Source organism: Centruroides vittatus, unplaced genomic scaffold (genome assembly GCF_030686945.1).
Source record: "Centruroides vittatus isolate TY-2023 unplaced genomic scaffold, ASM3068694v2 contig_329, whole genome shotgun sequence".
Taxonomy (NCBI): Eukaryota; Metazoa; Arthropoda; class Arachnida; order Scorpiones; family Buthidae; genus Centruroides; species Centruroides vittatus.
This window is the reverse complement of record NW_027122113.1, coordinates 610,685-631,644: the sequence shown is the minus strand read 5'-3', so window position 1 is coordinate 631,644 and position 20,960 is coordinate 610,685. Positions and strand designations below refer to the sequence as shown.

At 28.4% G+C, this 20,960-nt stretch overlaps 1 protein-coding gene across 3 annotated transcripts in view; it reads left to right on the top strand.

The window, feature by feature from the left end:
• Positions 1 to 20,760, top strand: part of LOC136973731 (protein artichoke-like) — a 103,907-nt gene extending 83,147 nt beyond the window's left edge. For 2 of the 3 annotated variants that reach the window (XM_067268476.1, XM_067268475.1), the window contains 2 exons: positions 15,222 to 18,511; positions 19,711 to 20,760. In XM_067268476.1, coding sequence (XP_067124577.1) covers positions 15,238 to 18,511; positions 19,711 to 20,423 — 3,987 coding nt within the window. In that variant the 5' untranslated portion in view covers positions 15,222 to 15,237 and the 3' untranslated portion in view covers positions 20,424 to 20,760. Of the gene's footprint in view, positions 1 to 2,909; positions 2,992 to 15,221; positions 18,512 to 19,710 lie in introns of those variants that run through there. The other variant, XM_067268477.1, reaches the window with a different exon arrangement.
• Positions 20,761 to 20,960: the final 200 nt, after the last annotated feature.

Here is a 20,960-nt window from a genome sequence, read left to right as displayed (position 1 = left end):
ATAAAATCTTAATTTATTCCAAAATCTAATAAATTTGCTGTTGTATTTCCTCTCCCCCAAATTATATAAAATTATTTATTTTTATCTTATTTTTAAAAACTAAATTAAAATTTTTCCATGTTTATTTTTCATTCTAATCAAAACAGAAAAATATATAATTTTTTTTTTATTAGAATAACGTACAATTGCGTCAAACAGACGTCATTATTCAATTTTCTTATGACAAAACTGTAAAAATGACGTCGTTATTGAATTTTATAATGATAAAATTGTAAAAATGATGTCATTATTCAATTTTCTAATAGAAAAATTGTAAAAATGCCGTCATATTAACGTTAAAAATATACATTATTCTTTAAAACAAATATACATTAATTTGATTTTTAAAATAGTTGAAAATAATCAAATATTATAAGACCAAAAAAAAAAATCAAAGAAAATTATTGATTTATTTCCCTTTTATAAAACTTAGATGATCAGGAAAATAATGAAATTACTTCCTAATGTTATTTATTTGCCATAATTTGTTGCTTATTTTATCTTGTAGATAGATAATCAATCCATAGAAAATGTTCATGTATTATATTTCGTATGAGGAGACAGAATTGTGTTACTATAACCAATAATAGTAACGTAACATTAGACTCAATAATGCAATACATCAAGAAAGATAAGAAAGAGAAAAAGTAAATAAGATAGATTACTGTAATAGTACCTTTATACCTTTATATATATATATATATATAAGATATATTTACTAATTAATTTACTAAAAAGTTCATTTACAGCGAACAAAAGCAGGAAGAAAATCATCCCGTTTATGTTTGCTGCCTGCTTGAATTCTTGAAAAATAGTTTTCGAGTAGAGAATCGAAGTTTTGTATTCATTCCATTCGTTTGGCTGTTTGTCTGTCTGTAAGATTTATCTGAAACTAAAAGTACTGTACAAGCGAGTTTAATGTTTGTATTCACTTCGTTCGGGTGGCTGTTTGTCTATCCGAGAGATTTATTTATAACTAAAAACCGACTGATGAAATTTGTTAGTAGTATAAAGAAATTTCCATATTTCATTACATAAAAAAAAATTGTTTCGTTGGATTTTCAAGTAAGAAATTTTTCAATATTTTAAATTTAATTTAAAAAATTGTTTGAAATTGTATTGAATAATAATATTTATAATTTTTTAAAAATATAAATAAATACTTAAATTTTATTTATTGCTGCAATAATAGAAAATGACGTTAGACCAATATAAAAATTATTAAAGTATGTAATTTAAATAAACTGTAATGAAGTGTAGCAACGTTCAGATAACGAAGAATTACTTAATAGTTCCCATGAGTATTTTACTAATGAAATTCATTAAGTTTAGTTTCGAAATGAGTTAAAAAAGCTTAATATTGTAATAAATCAAACTCTATTAAAGATTTTGGCGACAAATTCTATGTTACCAATTAGCAATATCCATAAAATGTAATACATTTTTTAACTGCTAGTGAGGAAGTTAATATCCATTACGTAAACAATTCAAAAATTATTTTCATGATGACGACGACGACGAGCAATATTCATCATCATCATCATTTTTGATCCACATTATTGTTAAGTAATCGTATTGTTGAGCAACATCATTATTTGCTAGTGGTAATGAAAAGTATTCATCATCACAATCAGTAGCAAATAATAATGTTGGTTCTTTTTAAATATTGATGATAATGATGAACAATATCGTTAACCAAGAATAGAAATAGAAAAAATTATATTATTATTATTTTTTCAGATGATGATGATGATGATAAATAGTATCATATTTAGGAACGAGCAATTATTTTATTGTGACGTCGTCACAATGCCTGGCTACAACTTTTCATCATATGTTTAATGAATTTAATTTAAGTACATCATATTTTTCAAGTTAGCAATAAACTCCCCAAGGGAAAACTTTTCAATTGAAATAACGTGACTTTCAGTGTAAATCGGAAGTCTTTGTATACAAAATCGGGGCCTTCTGCCCCTAATCTTTCCACATCTAATTTCGGTTTCCATCTATGTAACTCCATTCTCGAGATTAAGGAAGGACAGAAAGACAGACAGACGGACGACAGTGGGAATTTATAGGTCTACATTTTTTTTTTTTTTTTTTTAAATTGTAGTTAAGTAATTTTGAAAAATATTATTGATATTCAGATCTGATAATAATGATGATGAAGAGTGAATTGTCCATGGATTGGACTATAATTAAAGCTGCTGTTGAACAAAATTATCATTTTTATATGATGATGATGGGTAGAACTAAGCTGTAAACGAGCCTGAAGAATAAATTGTTTAGCGTCATCATCGTCGTCTTATCTAAAAAAAAAAAATAAATTTTAATTAATTTATCAAATATTAATTATAATATTTTGAAAAGCTCAATTAATTTAAATGATTATATTCAACCTAAAATAAATTTTATAACTTTTTAAAACTTTAATTAAATCATATTTTAATTATCTTCATCCTTTGTATACATCTTAAGAATATTTTTCAAAATACAAAATTTTCTAAAGATCTTGCTTAAATTATCTCCTTTATAATATATTTACAAATATTTCACCGTTAATTAAAATTATTTGAAAAGCAGTATCACAAATTGTATAGTTTCGATCGTTATCTCATTAGTTAATAGGACTATCATTAATTTGTTGTGCATAACTTAATTAGTGATGGTTGAAGGTTCCACACTTTTCCTTTCAAGTAATGAATTTAATTTTTTTTATTTTAAATTCATAAAATATTTTCTAATTTTATCAGAAAAAAAAAATTAGCATAAAACTCGAGAATCATCTAAGAAAATGTGTTTTTGTTTCAAATTCTCAGCACACTCGTTCGGCACGAATATTTAAATATACGACTTAAACGAAGATAGAATGTTAATATCGATAAAGGAGAAAGGGGAGGTAACAAGAATTTTTTTGATAAAGTTGATTCTGATGCCGAAATTTAGATGCAAGTATGAAAATTTTAGAATGTTTTTCATCGAGTAATCTAGGTTTATTTGAATGAAAGGCATCAAACTAACACTCTTCTCCCTAACATTCTCGCCTGTAACAAATAAGATGGAAACACTTCAAAGTCTTTAGTATAGAAATAATACTGGACATTTTTATTACTGTAGTTTTTTCCGGATTTTTTTTATATATATATATATATTTCACTAGGGATCTGTTTTATAGGATATCTATTTTGCATCCCTTTAAATATGGAAAATTATTCTTCTTGTCGACGACTAAGACCCACGAATGAGCGTTTCCATCTTTATAAATGTCAACTTTCTTTAAAAAGTTTGATTTTTTATAAACATTTTGGCAAATATTTTCTTTATTTACCGAGATAATCCGGCAAATTTGCAATTTTAATAATTACCACGTACTAATTTAGACGAATCGACTAAAAAGATTCGTTAATTTAGTCGAGAAAAATTGACATTGTTACGTATTTTAAAAAAATTGCCATTAACGAATGAATTATTGATGTCAAATTGACGTAAATGCGTGTAATAATTTAAACCAATCGAATGAAGTTTCAGTAAATATTTACAGCGTAAGTTAATTATTAATTTAAAAATGTACTTTTATCGATTAAATTCTAAAATATTTTTTATTGTAAATGTTACGAGAAGTTTTTTGGATTTTTGGTAGGGATTTTCTGGTATCGTCTACCGTAATTTCCCCTCAAGAGATTGTTAAAAACAGTAAGAAACAAGTAACGAATATGGATTACGATCGTTATAAATATTTATCATTACAACATATCCGGATTCTCTTTTGATTTTTGGGAAACTTTATGCAATATTTTCGGTGGAAGGATAATAACCGAAGGTCTTTTCTTTATTGCGTGGCACTACATTAAATTTTCATGCTTTAAGCAATAAATAACGGTTTAATTAGATTAAAGTGTGAATGGTCATAAATCAGAACTTCTTTAGAGAGCATTCCATAAAACGAATTTTTCGGCATTTCTTAAAGTTTTAATTTAATGTATAGGTGAAAGGTATCTTTGATCGCCTTTCACACTTTCTTCTTACAAAAAATAATAGAATTTCCTATTCAATTTTATAAGTTTTAAAAATAAATTTTCTAAGTGCAATTTCCTTTAATAAATTTTATCGATTTTTTTCTCATCTTTCTGTGTTGAATTGTAAACAAAAAGTCTTTGTAAATATCTTATACATATATAAAATTTATATTATAAATAAATTTACTGTAATTTTTAAAATGATAAGATAGAGAAACCGAAAGTTAAACGCGTAAACAATACGAAAAAGTCAAATTTTCGGGTGTTTGATTTTTATTTTTATTTTTAAAGAAATTTATAAGTCGGAAATTTTGTAAAACATCATAAGATGTGACTTTAAAGTATTACAAAATCGCGCTTTACAGTAAATTTAATCTCATAGAAAAGTAAGTGAAGGTGTCTATACATCGCTCCTGTCTAGAACCATCAAGTAAAGTAAGAGAATGTTTCTCACCTTTCCTTTAATGTTCTCAACATAAAGGATGGGAACTCTTAAGCTTCCTTTCTAATCTTACCAGTATAGAAAATATATCTTTCTTTCTTATCTGACAGAAACGTAATTATTCCTATCGTGCTCTTGATCTCTTAGATTTTCATTTGGTATCTTCCTCCATAATAAAATAGAGATAAATAATAAATATATAAGGTATTTTTTTTTTTATTAAACGCATAACTTTCAAACGAAATTCTTAGTTAAAATAATCTAAGTTTAGTACTAGATAAATTTAATATGAATTTCTATATTCTTGAAAGGAGAGTATCTGAGGAATGGTTTCAGCTGTGAAACAATTTAGTGAGATGGTTTTCAACAAGGAGAAACGCATTGCTACTCAAGTAAAAAAAGAAAAATTTGAATAACATCTGCACTATTCAATCAGTAAGCTGCTTCCATCAGCCAATGTAATGCAAATGCGAAAAAACTCCAAACTCCCACTTATCTTTACTTTGAATGAAATGAAAACGTTCGAGAAGGAAACCTTTATTTGCAATATTCTAAAGTACTGCATAATTATACAGATTGTGTGATTTCTTCTATTATAAAGAATCAATTTTCAATTAAAATTTTCAAAAGAATTTTAAAAATTGTCAAGAAAATCAATAACAATTTTATAATCGCGTAATGTAAGATTAACGTTCATTTAAATTGTTTACTTATCTTCTTAAATGCAACTAAAGCTTTTTCTTCTTCTTTTTTTATTCTAAATTGTGTTTTTAGGATCTTCTAAATCAAATTTAAATCCGAATTTTATTTGAAATCAGCTATTTTCGTGGAAAAACACCAGGAAGAAATCCTGAAAGTATTCAGCATTTTTTTCATCATGTGTGCCATTTGACTGAGACATTTCCGTGATTGCGCATATTATAGAGGTAATATTTGCTCTTCAAAAGATGTTACAGAACATTTTCAATGTGTTTTCACATAAAAACACAATGATTCTTTTATGAGAAGCGACAAAATCGACTTGAAGCACTTGTAAAACTGGATTTCTGTAGACCTGTTATTTCTTGTGGCCCTCGAGAGCGACTTATTACACGATCGACTTGGCAAAAGATTTTCTAAATATCCACCTCGAGACCTAGTTCATTACTACGGCAGCTAGCGGAAACAAGAAGCAAAGACATTTAGATAAAGTGGGCCGACAACTTAGCTTTTCTAACGATGATGAGGTAATAAAGATTTTCTATGAAATTGAAAACTGTCTGCTAATAGTCCTGACATGGCTATTATGTCCCTCAGCTTTCATTCCTCTTATTGTTTGCCACGAAAATGACTGCTGATGTCTACATTCTTCGCATACTTTTTTTCTTGATTGTTTACAGTATTCACAATTTTTATGATGGAAGACTTGATTTATCCAGCTTTACAGATACACACGTTCTATTTGTACAGTACATCAATAAGTCTAACTACACAAGACAGGGTTTTTTCTTTACAAATTTAAAGTAGGTTTGCAAAAGTATTAAGTCTACGGATCTGTTTAGATGTGCGAAAAGAAAAATTTGGATAATTTTTTGGTTATAATTATAGAGGCGAAATGCATTTTGCTGTACGCGCGAAACTTTTATTGATGCGAAAGATGTGTTCGTTCTTTAGAAAGAACTACTTCTTTCTTTAAGAATAGAAAAGCTTTATAAAAATAGAAAAGTTCCATTTATAGAAGTCAATAATAGAGTGAACGTTGGGGAATGATGACATCCGCGCAGAGTATTTTATCATTTCGTGCTTTTGAAGAAATTCCAACTATCCTCGACAACTTTTTTCTGAACTTAAGTGCTTCTATGTACTGTACTGTACATACTTTTTCAGTTTATAATGCACTGAAACTATGTTTGTCGTTAACAAAGTTTTCATCTTTTGTGCTTTTGACCTTGATAGCGTCCAATGCCAAGTAACATTAAAAATGCCTGCGAAAACTAATATACAACAACATATGTGCCTATAATAGCATGAAAATGTAATCTTTTTATTGTTAAACTTTGATTTTTTTTTCATACAGAATTGTATTTTGGTTCCTTTTTTCTTCTAAGGAATGTTGTGTAGTTAAGTGCAGAATTTCTTAATACAGAAATGTTTTTGTTTATGAAATTTCTGCTTAATTTATTAACAAAACAGTAGTTTTCTTTCGCTAGATATACCATAAATTTGATTTATTCAGTATATAAATATCACTAATGTAAGTTGAATCTCTTGTAAACAGTCAACATAGTAACTTAAACTATCAATTCTACTAAAAGCCCATTAAGTTTCGTGCAATATTAACATTAATTTTTAGTAGAATAAACAGTATAATTTTTATTAAAAGTATAAATTGTTCTTATTTATCAACTTTTATACGTAAACGTAGCGAAAATATTTCGAGTGCTATTCTTGTAAAATTGTTCAGGTATTAAATATTTGTTAAGAGGAAAGCACTTGTGCATCTTGAAACAATTCGAAACATGACATTATTATATTGCTTTTGAGCTATTATTGGAGTCAAAAGGGTAACTTCTCGAGTTTCTGTTTATAGTTACAGACTTATGGACAAACGAATAGGTATTTAGAGAATTCCTACTAAGTCCATCCACTCTGGTTTAATTAAATACGGTTAATTAAACTTGTTTTCTTGATGAGATTTAAAATTAAGTCGCTTGAATCTTTTATGTACGCAGTTGAGTAAGATAGTGCTTTGCAACTGTGTCAATTTTAGATCTGTCATCCGTGTGTCGAGTCCAATTCTCTACAAAATCGATATCGAATTGCTTCAATAGCAATGAGTTGTACAGTACAAGATGTTTTTTTTTTTTTTTTTTTTTCAAAATTTAAAGAATGACAAATTTTTTGTATTGTCTTAATTAAAGCCAGGTTTGAAAACGATTTGTATAAAAACCGAACATAAATGTTTAATGAATTTGCGTTAAACAAAACGTTTTTACTGTTACTGGCTTTTTGTGGTAACAAGATGCTTTTATTAATGAAAAAATTAATATAAATAAAATATAAGCTTATTAAATTTATCAGAAAAATTTTCATGTTTAAAGAAAAAGCTATGATGAATATGATAATGCTGAAATGTAGAAGAAGAAATAATATATTCTGAATATTTGACAAATATTAAAATAAATAAATAAATATGAAAGACTCCAACATCAATTGGTTGAAGATATAGTTTATAATTAAATAAAAAGATAGTAAAAAATGCAGAGATAAGCTCGCTTACTGCATATATCCTGGACAATCTGTTTGTTATTTTAACAATCAATCATTTCCAGCCAATAAGAATCTCCGATAATTGTTGTTGAATTAAATATTTCAAGCATTTTATCTTCTATAATTTACAGAAGACTGCCAATGATTCTTTTACTCTATTTTTCCTTTAACATCTCGATAAACTTTTTATTCATTAGCATTTACATAAGCTTACAAATACTTATATAAGAATGATTTGAATTAAATATAATGTAAAAAATTATATTTTTACTTAAAATAAGTAAAAAATTCGCTTCACATAAAAGTATATATAAAATATATAAATTTCAACATAAAAATAAATAAAATTAATGCTTTTTTTAAGAAAATAATTTTCGATAATTCTTTATTTTAATAATAAGAATTAATTAAAAATGCACTTTAATATGTAATTAAGCTCTAAAATTGTCTATAATTGGTTGAAGAATCTATAAATTTAACTTATTATAAGTAATAACAATAAAATGTATCCAAAAAGGCATTGATATAAAAGGGGGAAGGAAACACTCAAAAATTCCAAGAAAATTCCAAAAAATTGAACGAAAAAAATATTTCAAAAAACGATAACTAATCTATTAAATTATTTTTTTAAAAAAAACAAAAATTTAATTATTAAATATATTTATCTATTTAATATGCATGAGAATTTTCTTATAGCATTAAAATTATTAATTTAGAAAAATTGCAAGAAAAGTTGTTAGCTTTTTATCCTCTTGCATCATTAATTTCCTTCGGGCAATCAATTATAGAAGTTAATTACTTCGAAATCTTATTATTTATTATACTATAAGTGTTATTTTTTATAATAAAAATAATATATAAAACACCCTTTTAAGATTTTTCATTAAAAATTAAATGTAAGACTGATGCATATTTTATGTCCTGCTGATAATATTCTGACTAAATATATTACAAATTTTTAAAATATGTAACGTAATTAGTAAGATCGATGAGATCATCTGGAGCTATTGAACATTTTATAATAGAAAAATTCGAAAAAATATAATTATTATTATTATTATTTTTTTACTTAAAATAAATAAAAATTATCGATTAATTGATACGAAATTCGCTTTCTTAAATCAGATTTTAATTTATTAAAAAAAGATTTTTTTTTTACAATTTAACAGCTGATTCTTCTAATTTAATCAGAGTAAGTCTGTAAGAATATTCCCAATTGGGAGAGACGTCAATGGGATGTAAGAATAGGGGATTTTTTGCTAATCCAAGAGGTTCACTCGTGCAGAGTCAATATTCGTTACTGGGGTCAGGTTTCGTGAATCTTGTGACTACTTGAATATTTGAATGATTAGAAATGCCATTTTACACTCTTTTCTTGCCTAGTTTTATATCTTTGCTTGGTTTTTTAACTTCTAAAAACGCTCTACTAATCAAAACTTAAGAAAACTTTCTAAATTTTATAAGTAATCTCAGTTTTTCTTTATGATAATTTTAACTAGTCCGAGATGGAAATTTTGAAGCGATTATTTTAAATATTTCAATGTAAATAACGTTATTTGTAATTGTTTTTAACTTTAATATAACTTTTTAATTTTAAACTTAATTCATCTACAGTAAAATCGACTGTTTCATAATTATATAAATCGATTAAAAAGTTATAAGTGGTATATTATTATTTTTCTATATACTGTATAAAAATTAACTTAAAAATTATTTTAATCAGATTAAAGGGCAAAACTTTTATAGTTTTTTAAAAATATAGTAGTAATACAATAACTCACTAAAGATAGAACAATTTTATAATATTTTCTGTATATAAAATATTAATAATTAATTATTTGTTATTTAATTCATATTATAAAGCCTATAAATCTTGATAATTACCGTATCTAATGACAGCTAAACGCTATTCTAATAGTAGGTATGTAAATAAATCAATGCCATTTTAGCAAACTTCAGACGAATCAGCAAATCCCCTCCCAATAAATATGAACATTTTGGCACTTTCAAACGCTTACATATCAAGTATAAAGTTCAGATAGGAAATAATGGCAGTTTCCGTTAAGTAATTTCCTTCTCCAGCTGCTATGTTATTCGCTTATGTATGCTTATCGATCTTCTTTACACTTGCAAAATAAGCAGAATTACATAAAAGTAAAAATACAAATTACCTGAAAATATATATATTTTTTCCCTCAAAAAGGAATTAATACAAGAAAAAAATTGTATGTAGATTTGCTAAATGTTTCTTGGAGATTTTATGTATTTCTCCTTTAAAAGAAATTCGAAATCTTTTATACAATTTTACACTTAAAAGATAGTCAAAAAGTAATTACGGTATTAGTAAAACAATTTATATTCTACCTGCCACCACCTTCTTAATTATCCCATTCGAGACTCTAATAAATAACATTTTACTACCTTGATAGTTCGAGTTTTATTTCTGTCCCTGTTAATTTATATTTCGTCAAAGATTTATTCCCTTGTGAGCAGTAAAGTTACATTCAGACAAACAAGCGAAACAATACACAGTTGCAGTAGGACAACGTCTAATCTCAGAGCAAGATTTATGGTTAACTTTTCTCCCTCTATCTGGATCGTCATTCGATCGATATGACAACATTGTAAACAAGTTCTAGAAATCCCTGCCAGATCCTGTTCAAAGGCAGATTACAGTTTCCCTACTTGATTCTTGGAATATTGACGACGAAATACAATGCTTCCTCCTCTCTACTATAACATCGGATTCACTGTGCTTAAATTATCATTCATCTTTCAGTTTTACACGCATTGACATAAGAAAGAAAGAATTATATTTCGATTAAGGTAAAGTAAGTAATTGATGTGAAAAAGTTCAAGAGAATTTCCCTAATTTTCAGTTGATTGAAATATATTCTAAATGCAGCGAGAAGACATTTTGGTATTTTTACCCAATATTCATTATTCTTTTAAAATAAACAATTGTTCTGAATTATCAGACATAATATAAATATTTATTTTACTATTTTATTTTAGTTTTCTCCATTGATAAGTATTGAACAGTCTGATGAAACTTCTCCTTCAGTTGCAAATTTTATTTTAAATTAATGTTTGTCGGCTTAAACTTTACATTGAAGTATGCAAAAGTTATTTTTCTGTTCATTTAAATATTAAGCACAAAGGTAAATTTGTAACTTAATAAATTGTTAGGATTATCTAGAAATTCCATTTTGCAAAAGTCCTTTGCAAAATAAGTAGAAAACTTTTTTAAAAAAATAACACATTTAGATTGTGTGAAGAAGTTACCAACCATTGAGGCCTGAAAGGCCCATTGTACCTGGGTCGACCGGAAGTTGAGAGGCGGGAACCGATTTATCAGAACCCCGCCCACCTAAAGATCAACTGGGGCAGTCACGGTTTCTTCAACCGGGTCCGGCAGCCGCCACACAACATAGAATCTCGAGGGGGCAGCTGCCACATCCTCAGTTGAAGTCCCGGGGGTTGCCAGCACTCTGGGATTTCAGCAACTGTAGTCAGGGCCCCATTTAGTACGAAATTAAGCCGCCACGGCAGCCATCCTGCCGACGAAATAAGACATTACTAATTTGTAATTCTACCAGAGGAAAATTTTCAATTTAAACAGCCAAAAACTATTTTTAAAACTATGTCAATACACTCGGGTATCTCTTCTCTATAGAAGATTTTCCGAAAAAAACTCGAATAATAATAATAATAATAAAATCAGGAAATTATACAATACAAAACATAAAAATCATTATTTTAAATATATATGAACAGTATATGCAGATAAATTTTAAAGTTTCTACAGCAAAAACTAAGTAAATATTTAAAAAATTCCTGCAGAATCCTCCTCCTTGGCAAACTCAATTTAAACAACGATGTTCGTTATTAATGTAATCTAAGCCAATCTTTCTTGCTTAAATGTACTTATCAATTTTTGCAATTACATATTAGACACCATTTATGTCAGGAAGTGAACATTTAGTCCGGAAATGATAACATTTCCTCTAACTAAACCACGTTTCCGTCGCCGCTTATACGCTTTAACTTTAGCAAAGTCGCTCATCCATTAGATGTATGGTGACACCGTTTGACATCTGATGACAAATGTAAGGTGCATCAGACATTGGCAGTTGGAAGAAGACCCCAAAAAGGACGAGGGGAGGAGGGAAAAAACTTACTGAAACTATCTTCGAGAAAATTGCGAAGTTTGTAACCATGAAAATTCAGAATTGCTGAGGTTATCAATAAAATTTCATAGATATGAATAGAATTGACCTAGCAACTTCATTACTTTTCCAGCATTTGTATCGTTATCAGACGAAACTTTTTCGAGAAAATCTCTTAAATTTAATTAAATTAACATTGTTTTTTCCCTTCAAATAAATCGAATTATATGCAAGAACAAACGAAGATTTTTAGAAAAGTTAGTTTTGAAAAATTAAACAGATGATTGATATAATTTTATATCTTGCATGATTTATATTATTTTTCAATTTTTTATTATCAATTTCGATGAGTAGAGAAGAAAAAATATATATATAATAAATATTTCAAAAAAATGTATGGATCGTAAAGGGATTTATCATGTTTATAAAATATCAAATCTCGAAAATAGTTTTCTATAGTAATAAATGGTTGTATGATTTATTACTATAATTCCATCTATGGCAATATGTCAAGGAAGATAACCGATTGGAAGGTATAACATCTGAAAGTTTAAACAATTCTTTTTTTTAATGGAAAAAATAAGGGAAAACAAAGTTAAACGGAACATCTGGTTGCATAATTTGTGATCATGTTACAGCATAATTTTAGGATTCATTAATCTCTAGTTGTTTGCGCTCTTTATAGTTGAATGCTGCTATGATTTTGAGGTGTTTATTCAATCCTAATCAAATATCTTACAATTTTGCTGAGAAAATGCTATTTAGATTTAATTTCCCTTTTCATACCTATTCTATCTACGATAATCAACTTAATTAAAATTAGTTTCAATTTAATTGAATTCTCTGTTTAATGTTAATCAATACGCTTTATGGATACGGGTTTATTATGAAACAAATCTGATTAACATGGCTATATATCTGTTACGTATACGTAAAAGGGATGATTTAAAGAATATTATATAATTATATTTAACAATAGAGGCGAAATTTATATTAATTAAGTGAAAATTATTTAGCTAAGTTAACGCTAACATCCTGCTTTAAACGTTGTTAATTATTGTCTATGTAGTTAAATTTAAATGCGGATGTAATAATTAGTAGATAAGAACCCTTAAACATTTTATAAAATGGCAATAATTTACAAATTATTTTATATTTTCATTTATAAAATTAACCTTTAATCTTTAACTAATCTTAATTGATGATGGAAATGAAGCATCAATTACTCATCGAGTATCAGTTATAGACGAATTTTGTGCACCGAATTTTATCACGCGATAGATTTGGCGCACTAATTTATTTTTGTGTAGAATCGATAGAAAAAAATAGGAATTTTTAATTTAATTTTTTATATTTTAAATCGTTTTAATGCGGCATTTTAAGTTCTCTTATCTTTAGCATCCCATAGATGCTTTTCAATTAAATGTAAAATGAATGAATGAAGCTTCTCTTCAGCTTTTACTTTTCTTTTTATTTTTTTGGGTTTTTTTCCTTTTTCCTTCCTTACTTTGATCAATAATGTTGAATTTTTACAGAAGAAATTTCAGGAAATACTTTGTTCTGACTAGATTTTTATTCATTGCTCGAAACTAAGTAAGTTACACCTATTGATTTTCTATTGGAGTACATTTAAGAATGTCGAGAGTGTAGATTATTTAAAAGATAAAAAATAATAATAATAATAAAAAGTTTTAAAGATAAAAAAAGAAGAAGAAGAAAATATATATATATATATATATTTTTTTTTATTATTTAAAAATTTATATTTTATTGATAAAAATTATTTTTAAAAAATACTCTTTAAAACTTTTCCGAATGATCGATGACAAATGACAATTCTTTTACGATTTTTATTTTCATTTTCAATAATAAATTAATAAGTTTTTTTAATATATATTTAAAAGAATGTTATTTTTTAAATAAAGTTTTATATAAAAATACAAAGTAAATTTAGTAAAGTTGAAAGATTTATAACTTACAATTTCTTCCATTTTATTTGATTTTTTGAATTATTGTAGTGTAATTTCTCGACTTTGGAAATTTTTAAAAATAGAAAATTCAATAGGAAAAGTTAATATCCTCATTTATAAAATGGCATTTTTCTAAATTTGATATTTTCCAATGTTTTCCCGTTCAATAAATTTATTAAAATGACAATACGTAATGATGACATCGTATCGTATTGATTTTTTTTTTTTTTTCCGTTTGTCTATCCCCCAGATTCTTCGGATACTTGAAGGTAGAAAATTTAAAATTTTTATAACTTTTCATAACATTACTTGTAATTTCATTATACAATTCCATAACAAACATCCTATTTTTGCTGTCACTAGCGTAACTGAATGCAAAATTCTTTATTCATTTTATTATCCATCCATTTGTATGTTCGGAAACACGGAAACAAAAGAAAAGCTCTTTAAATTTGCAAATTTCTTTGCACGTTTTCATACTAAACTGCTCTCAATTATATCCTATGCCAGCATATCTAAACATTCTAATTTTCTAGGGAACTAAAGCTGTAATAACGTTGAGTTCTATACATTTTCCTTGTCTCGCCGCACTAAGAAGGGCCTTTTTCGCAGGAGACGAAAATTCTTGGAGAGTTGCTCGTTTGAATTCGATTCCGGATCCCCCATAACAGTATGCTATTGCCTTAACTGCCTCGCCATCCTGTCGTCTTTTCATACGTTTGTTTGTCTGTCCGTAAAGTTCTTCAGAAATCACACTAATGCGACTAGTAGTAAGAATTATATATTCGTAATTGTTAACGATAAATTTTTTCTATATTTGGTTTAAAAATAAACTTTTTGTGCGTGGTTTTTCGCTTTTTTTCTATTTATAATCGTTTTTATTCGAATTTAAAATATAATAAAGATATTATTATTATTATTATTAAAACCATTTATATTCATATATACGTTTTTAAATTTAAAAGATAATGTTTGCATTATTAAAAAATAATATGAGACGGGAATTATATTAAGATTAATGTTTGACTTATTCATTTTTCATGATAAATTTTATGCAGATTTAATTTTGAAAAATACTTCAAAACGTTTTTGCTTTATTTTTTTTTTATTTCTGCAAAAATATATTTTAAAATTCTTTTATTTTTATTCGAAAGAGAGATTTATTATCGTATTATTCCGGATTACATTGGTTTTGAATTTTTAAAAACTCGCTTTTCTTGAAGCAAAATCATATCAATAAAATTTATCTAAAAGAATAAAATATATTTTTTAAATGAATTTTTTATTCTTTTTTTAAAAGATAATAATTTAAATTTATTTATTTATTTTGTTTTAGATGAAAGACATGAGATATGAAACTACGGAGATTAACGTATATCATACTGTACGCTGGAATACTTTATTTAGTATGCATTGCAGAAGACAGAGAACAGATCGACAAAGGATGTCCTCCTTGGCAAGACAGTCCTTGGTGTCCATGCTATCAGTTCGAAGACGGTTTGTTCCTAGAATGCCCCAGTACGGGCTTGGAACAGATTCGCAACACCCTATCCCTGGTTGTAGCACCCATCAAGTCACTCACCATCTACCATCTCGACAGCAATATCACAGTTTTACCGTCCCGTGTGTTTCTCAATCACACTATTTCTCACTTACAGATCTCCTACTCGAACTTGCAATCGATTCAAGAGGATGCTTTCGAAAGTTTGGAGGACGTGCTCGAAAGCTTGTCTATTGTCAACAGTCAACTGAAAGAAGTGCCACAGAAATCTCTTAGTAGACTGCACTCTCTACGTTCTTTGGATTTCGATTCCAATCAAATAACTCACGTCGACAGTTATGCCTTCTACGGACTACCTTTAAGCAGTTTGAATCTTCAAAGTAACTTAATTGAATCATTGTCTGAGTATGCATTCGGCGGTTTGGAGAATACTTTAGAAGAATTAGTTCTCATCAATAACCGTTTGACTGTGTTTCCACTTAATTCGTTGCGACGTCTCAGACAATTAAAAACTTTGAGGCTGGTTTGGAACCATATCACAAACATCCCTGATGATGGCTTCACACGCTTCACTACTTTACAGCGCTTAGATTTAAGTTCAAACAAGATAAGTGAGCTTCACGAAAGAAGCTTTATCACCATGCCCCGCCTTACCATTCTCTCACTATATTCTAACTTTCTAACTAAATTAGATGATGACGTTTTTCTTCACATGGACCAATTAGAATCATTGGATCTCAGTCATAACACCATCACCAATTTAAGTAGTAAAGTATTCAGTCATCTTAATAAAATTAAAACTGTTGATCTCAGTTATAATCATCTTCACGTTATCGATAATAAGATTTTTCACAATTTATCAACCATGAAAGAATTGTTTATATCTAATAATAATGTCATGAAGATTACAAATGATACATTTTTCAATACTACTCACATTTCTGTACTTTTTGCACCTAATAATGCTATTTCAAATATTGATTATGGTGCATTTTACTCATTGACTCATCTGTATCAATTACAATTATCTTTCAATCAGTTAAGAGAGATTCATCCCACTTTGTTTAAGAGCAATCGTGCACTACGTTCACTTTCCTTAGATAATAATCTTATAATTGATATAGAACCGGGAACATTTCAGGAGCTTGTCGAATTGCGAGATCTGAGATTGCAAAATAACCTCATTAAAAGAATTAAAAAAGGAAGCTTCTATTCTCTCCCCAATTTACAAGAATTACATCTTCAGTTTAACAGAATTGAGGTCATAGATAACGAAGCTTTAAGGAGCTTGGCTAATTTACAACACCTCAACATTCAGGGTAATAGACTGATAGAAATGGGAGATTTTTTGAGTAGATTTCCTTCTAGTTTGAGATCTCTGCAATTGAACCATAACGAGATAGCCAATCTACACAATGACAGCCTCAAGGGTCTCACCCAAATGGAAATCTTGTGGTTGAATTGGAATAAACTCAAGAAAATACAGAAAGGTGTTCTGAAAGATCTTGTGAAAGTAGAGAAATTATATCTAGATCACAATTCGCTTATGTCTATCGAGGATGGTGCTTTTTCTAGTATGAAGAATCTTGTTTATCTTAATCTTGAAAACAGCAATCTCAATCATTTGAGTTCGGGTATGTTTCGCGGAATTTCATCTTTAGAAGAACTTTATTTATCTCATAATCGTATAATGGAGATAGAACCGAACACGTTTCAGCATTTGAAACAGTTAAAAATCCTTCATTTAGCAAATAATCAAATTTATGTTATCAGGAAATATATGTTTGAAGGCAATCTTCCTCTTGAAGAATTGATATTGTCTAACGTTATGGCTGAAGATATCGAAGAAGGAGCCTTCAGCGATGTTTCATCTCTCATAACATTAGATATAAGCGGAAACAAGTTAACAACGATCGAGAAAAAAGTATTAAATCTTCCAAATTTGGAGTATCTGTATTTGGGAAACAACAACATAAGTGATATCGGAGAAGCAATGTTCGAGAAAACTAAATCCTTAATTCTTTTAAGTTTTGATAATATAGGATTTGACTTCTTAAACGACAATATATTCGATTCTCTTACAGAATTACGAATTCTGAAACTAGAAAGAAACGGTTTGACGGAACTAGATGCAGATGTTTTAGCACCAGTGGGTCTATTAAGAGAGTTGTATCTCGATCACAATAAATTTGAAAAAGTTCCTTCTCATGCACTGGGAAATGTGGCCAATCTGGAAATCCTATCACTCTCTCACAACTGCCTGATTTCCCTGAAGAGAATGGCATTCAGAGAAAATCAATACCTGAAGAAACTAGACCTTAGTGATAATGAGATATCTGTTATCGAGGAAGATGCTTTTTTCAATTTGAGTTCTCTTTTAAAGTTGAATTTAGCCAATAATTCTTTAAAAATACTCCCGAAAGATGTATTTCTTTACACGCAATCTTTAGAAGAGATGAGACTAGATGGCAACTATTTATCCTACCTTCCCAACACATTATTTTCTCCCATGTTGAAGAAACTAAAACACATTTCGATGAATAGAAATCCAATAATTAGAATTAAAGAAGATTTAACACTCTCCGGAGATCTCCCTTCAGTTCAAATCTTAAGTTTGGATAGGGGTAACATGACTGTCGTAGCATCACATGACTTCATAGGTTTGAACAATCTCCTAAGTTTATCCATGAGGCATAATCGGATATCTAAGATATCGCCGGGTGCTTTTAAACCATTAAATCAATTAAAGTTCTTAGATTTGGGATATAATGAATTAGAAATCCTACCAGAAGAAAGATTATACGGATTAACTCAATTAAAAATTTTAAATTTGACAAGGAACTTACTTAAAGAGTTACCAGCACTTAGCGAAGATATGAAGCACTTGGAGAATCTTGACGTTTCTTACAATCGTCTTACGGTTTTGAAGAAAGGAATATTTGATCATTTGAAAAATTTGAAAAGACTCCGGATGCAATATAATATAATAAGTGTTATTTCTCCAAAGGCTTTCGTGGGTCTATCAAATTTGGAGGTGTTGAACATTAAAGATAATCGCTTGACACATATTCCTAAAGAAGTACTCGCTGCTATCGAGGTTAGATTAAGTGCAATTTTTCTTTCAGGTAAGAAGAATATAAAATTATAATTATTTTTAATTATCTTAAACTATATTTAATCGTCGCTTCTAATCTCTACGCGAGCCGCATTTCATTTAAATTATTCTTTAAGTAGATTTTAAGTGGTAAGGAATAGACTACATTTTATAAATAAAAATATCAATATAATAACTAATAGATGTAGAAAAATAATTAAATTGTATAGAAAGATAAACTTTAACAGAAAATAAAATAGAGATATTCTTATTTTCTGAGGTTGAAATATATTCATTTAGTTGACAAGAGAGAAATGACACTAGCGAATTTATTTCGTGTTGTCTACAATATTTAACTTAATCCAGCAGAAAATTCAACTTCAATTTTATCCCCACTTGAATGAGATTGTAAAATGCAAAAGAGTACAAAGTTGAATTAAAAGAATTCTAAATCACGAATTATCCCCTGAAGAATTTTGTCACGTTTCCAAATCGAATTTAATTTTGCAATATATTCCTTAAAATAAATCACACCTTTTAAAAAATTGTATCACTATTTCGTCTGTCCATTTGTCAGTACGTGTCCAATGAATATCTCGAAAGTCGTTTCGAGACCGAGATTACATTTTCAATTTAATTTTAGAGCTAAGAATGAATTTTTTGTTAAAAAAAATTCTTTGGCATTTATACAGAATTTTCAAAAAATATTAAGAAAAATTTGAATTATCATAATTTAAAATAATTTTCTTTGTTTTCAATAAAAATTGCTTACTATTAAAATAGTTTTCAAGATATTACCTATTTTATTCGTAAATTTATTTAAAATTTCAACTACTCATAACACAAATCTAAAATTAAATATAAATATTATATATATAATAATTTTAATTATAAAAAAACTGTTTGAAATATATCTTTTAATAAATAGAAGAGCGCTACCATTAAAGCGTTTGTCTGACATGTTTAAATAATATAATAATAAAAAAAACAAAAATAATAACAAAAATGGCGGATTTTTTTAAGTTAGTGTGCCAAACACAATTTAATTTCGAGCAAAGCTGCTGGCGATCGTAATTTTGTTAGAGGCAGTTTTTCTGCAAAAAATAAATTTAAAAAAAAGTTTTGAAAACTTTTTACAATTTATCATTTTATTAGATGTAAATAAATTTATCTTAATTTTTTTTTTCATTGAAACGTTTATGTATAAACAATCCTGTTTTTACTTTTTAGGAAATCCCCTGAATTGCAACTGTCGAATGTTGGGTCTATGGGAATGGCTTCAAGATCATTTAAGACTAATCACATCCTCTGACGAATCCGTCGAACTTGTTTGTCATCGTCCCATAAAACTAAGAGATGTCACCTTGTTAACCATACATCCAGTGGATTTCTGTCCAGCCCCTCTTGTTTCTGATCTCCAAATTCAGAGACTGGACCACGAAAGGATGACGGTAGATTGGGAAATACAAAACGGTACGTTGATAGGTGGATTTGTTCTCACTTACCACGTAACATCTACAAACAGTGTGCCCATAAGTCATGCTCTGAAAGCGGATCATAGAAGATACGAAATTCAAGGATTGGAACCGGAAACTTGGTACACAGTGTGTGTGACAGCTACTGGTAAATATCTTCGAGCTCTGACAAAGCCAACTCCATACGTAACGCATCACGATAAACCTCAATCTGACACTAATACCACGAATCGGAAATGCCTGCAAATCAGAACACTTGCAAAAACAGACAAGACTAAAATCACCCTTTCCACTCTAGGCATTATTTTAGGAAGCAGTGTCAGCGCTGCTTTGGTTCTTACACTCTCTATCCTCCTAACAGCCTTGAAATTTCGAAGAAGGAGAAGACCCGTGAAGAACGACGTCCCTCAGGAGTACATCTCTTACCGTCACTTTTCGATCCAGTCCTCGGAGGGCGTATACTCGTGATACTGTGCACGATCTGTTCACGTGGCACCATGATCGGACTACTATCTGTGTGCTGGACACAACGACGGGTGCCATACAACTCCTACATAAAGGAGTAATTTTGTATAGAAAAAATCGGCGTCCAAAACTTGCAATAATAAAGGACAATATTACTTTTCGTTTTATTCGAGTCTCCTATAATCATTTGACAGGAGACCCGGTTTGTGTTGCTTCCCTCTGTATGCTACAGATGTGTCTGAACATGTGTGTGCCGTGGCAACATGACGTGGGAACAGTTTGATTCAATTTCACGAGGAAAACAGGTGAGAAAATCAAATACTTTCTTGAAAGATTTTAATAAAAGTGCATATATATATATATATAGAGTTTAAGAGAAAGTTTTGAAGGTGTGGAGATGAAACACAAGGTGAAACAAATCACTTGCAAACAGAAAAATTCTATATCTAAGGATTTGTTTATCTGAAATCGAAAAATCTAGGATATGAAAGAATCGTAAAGAAAAAATTTGAAATTTTTCCATTAAATTCCATTAAAACA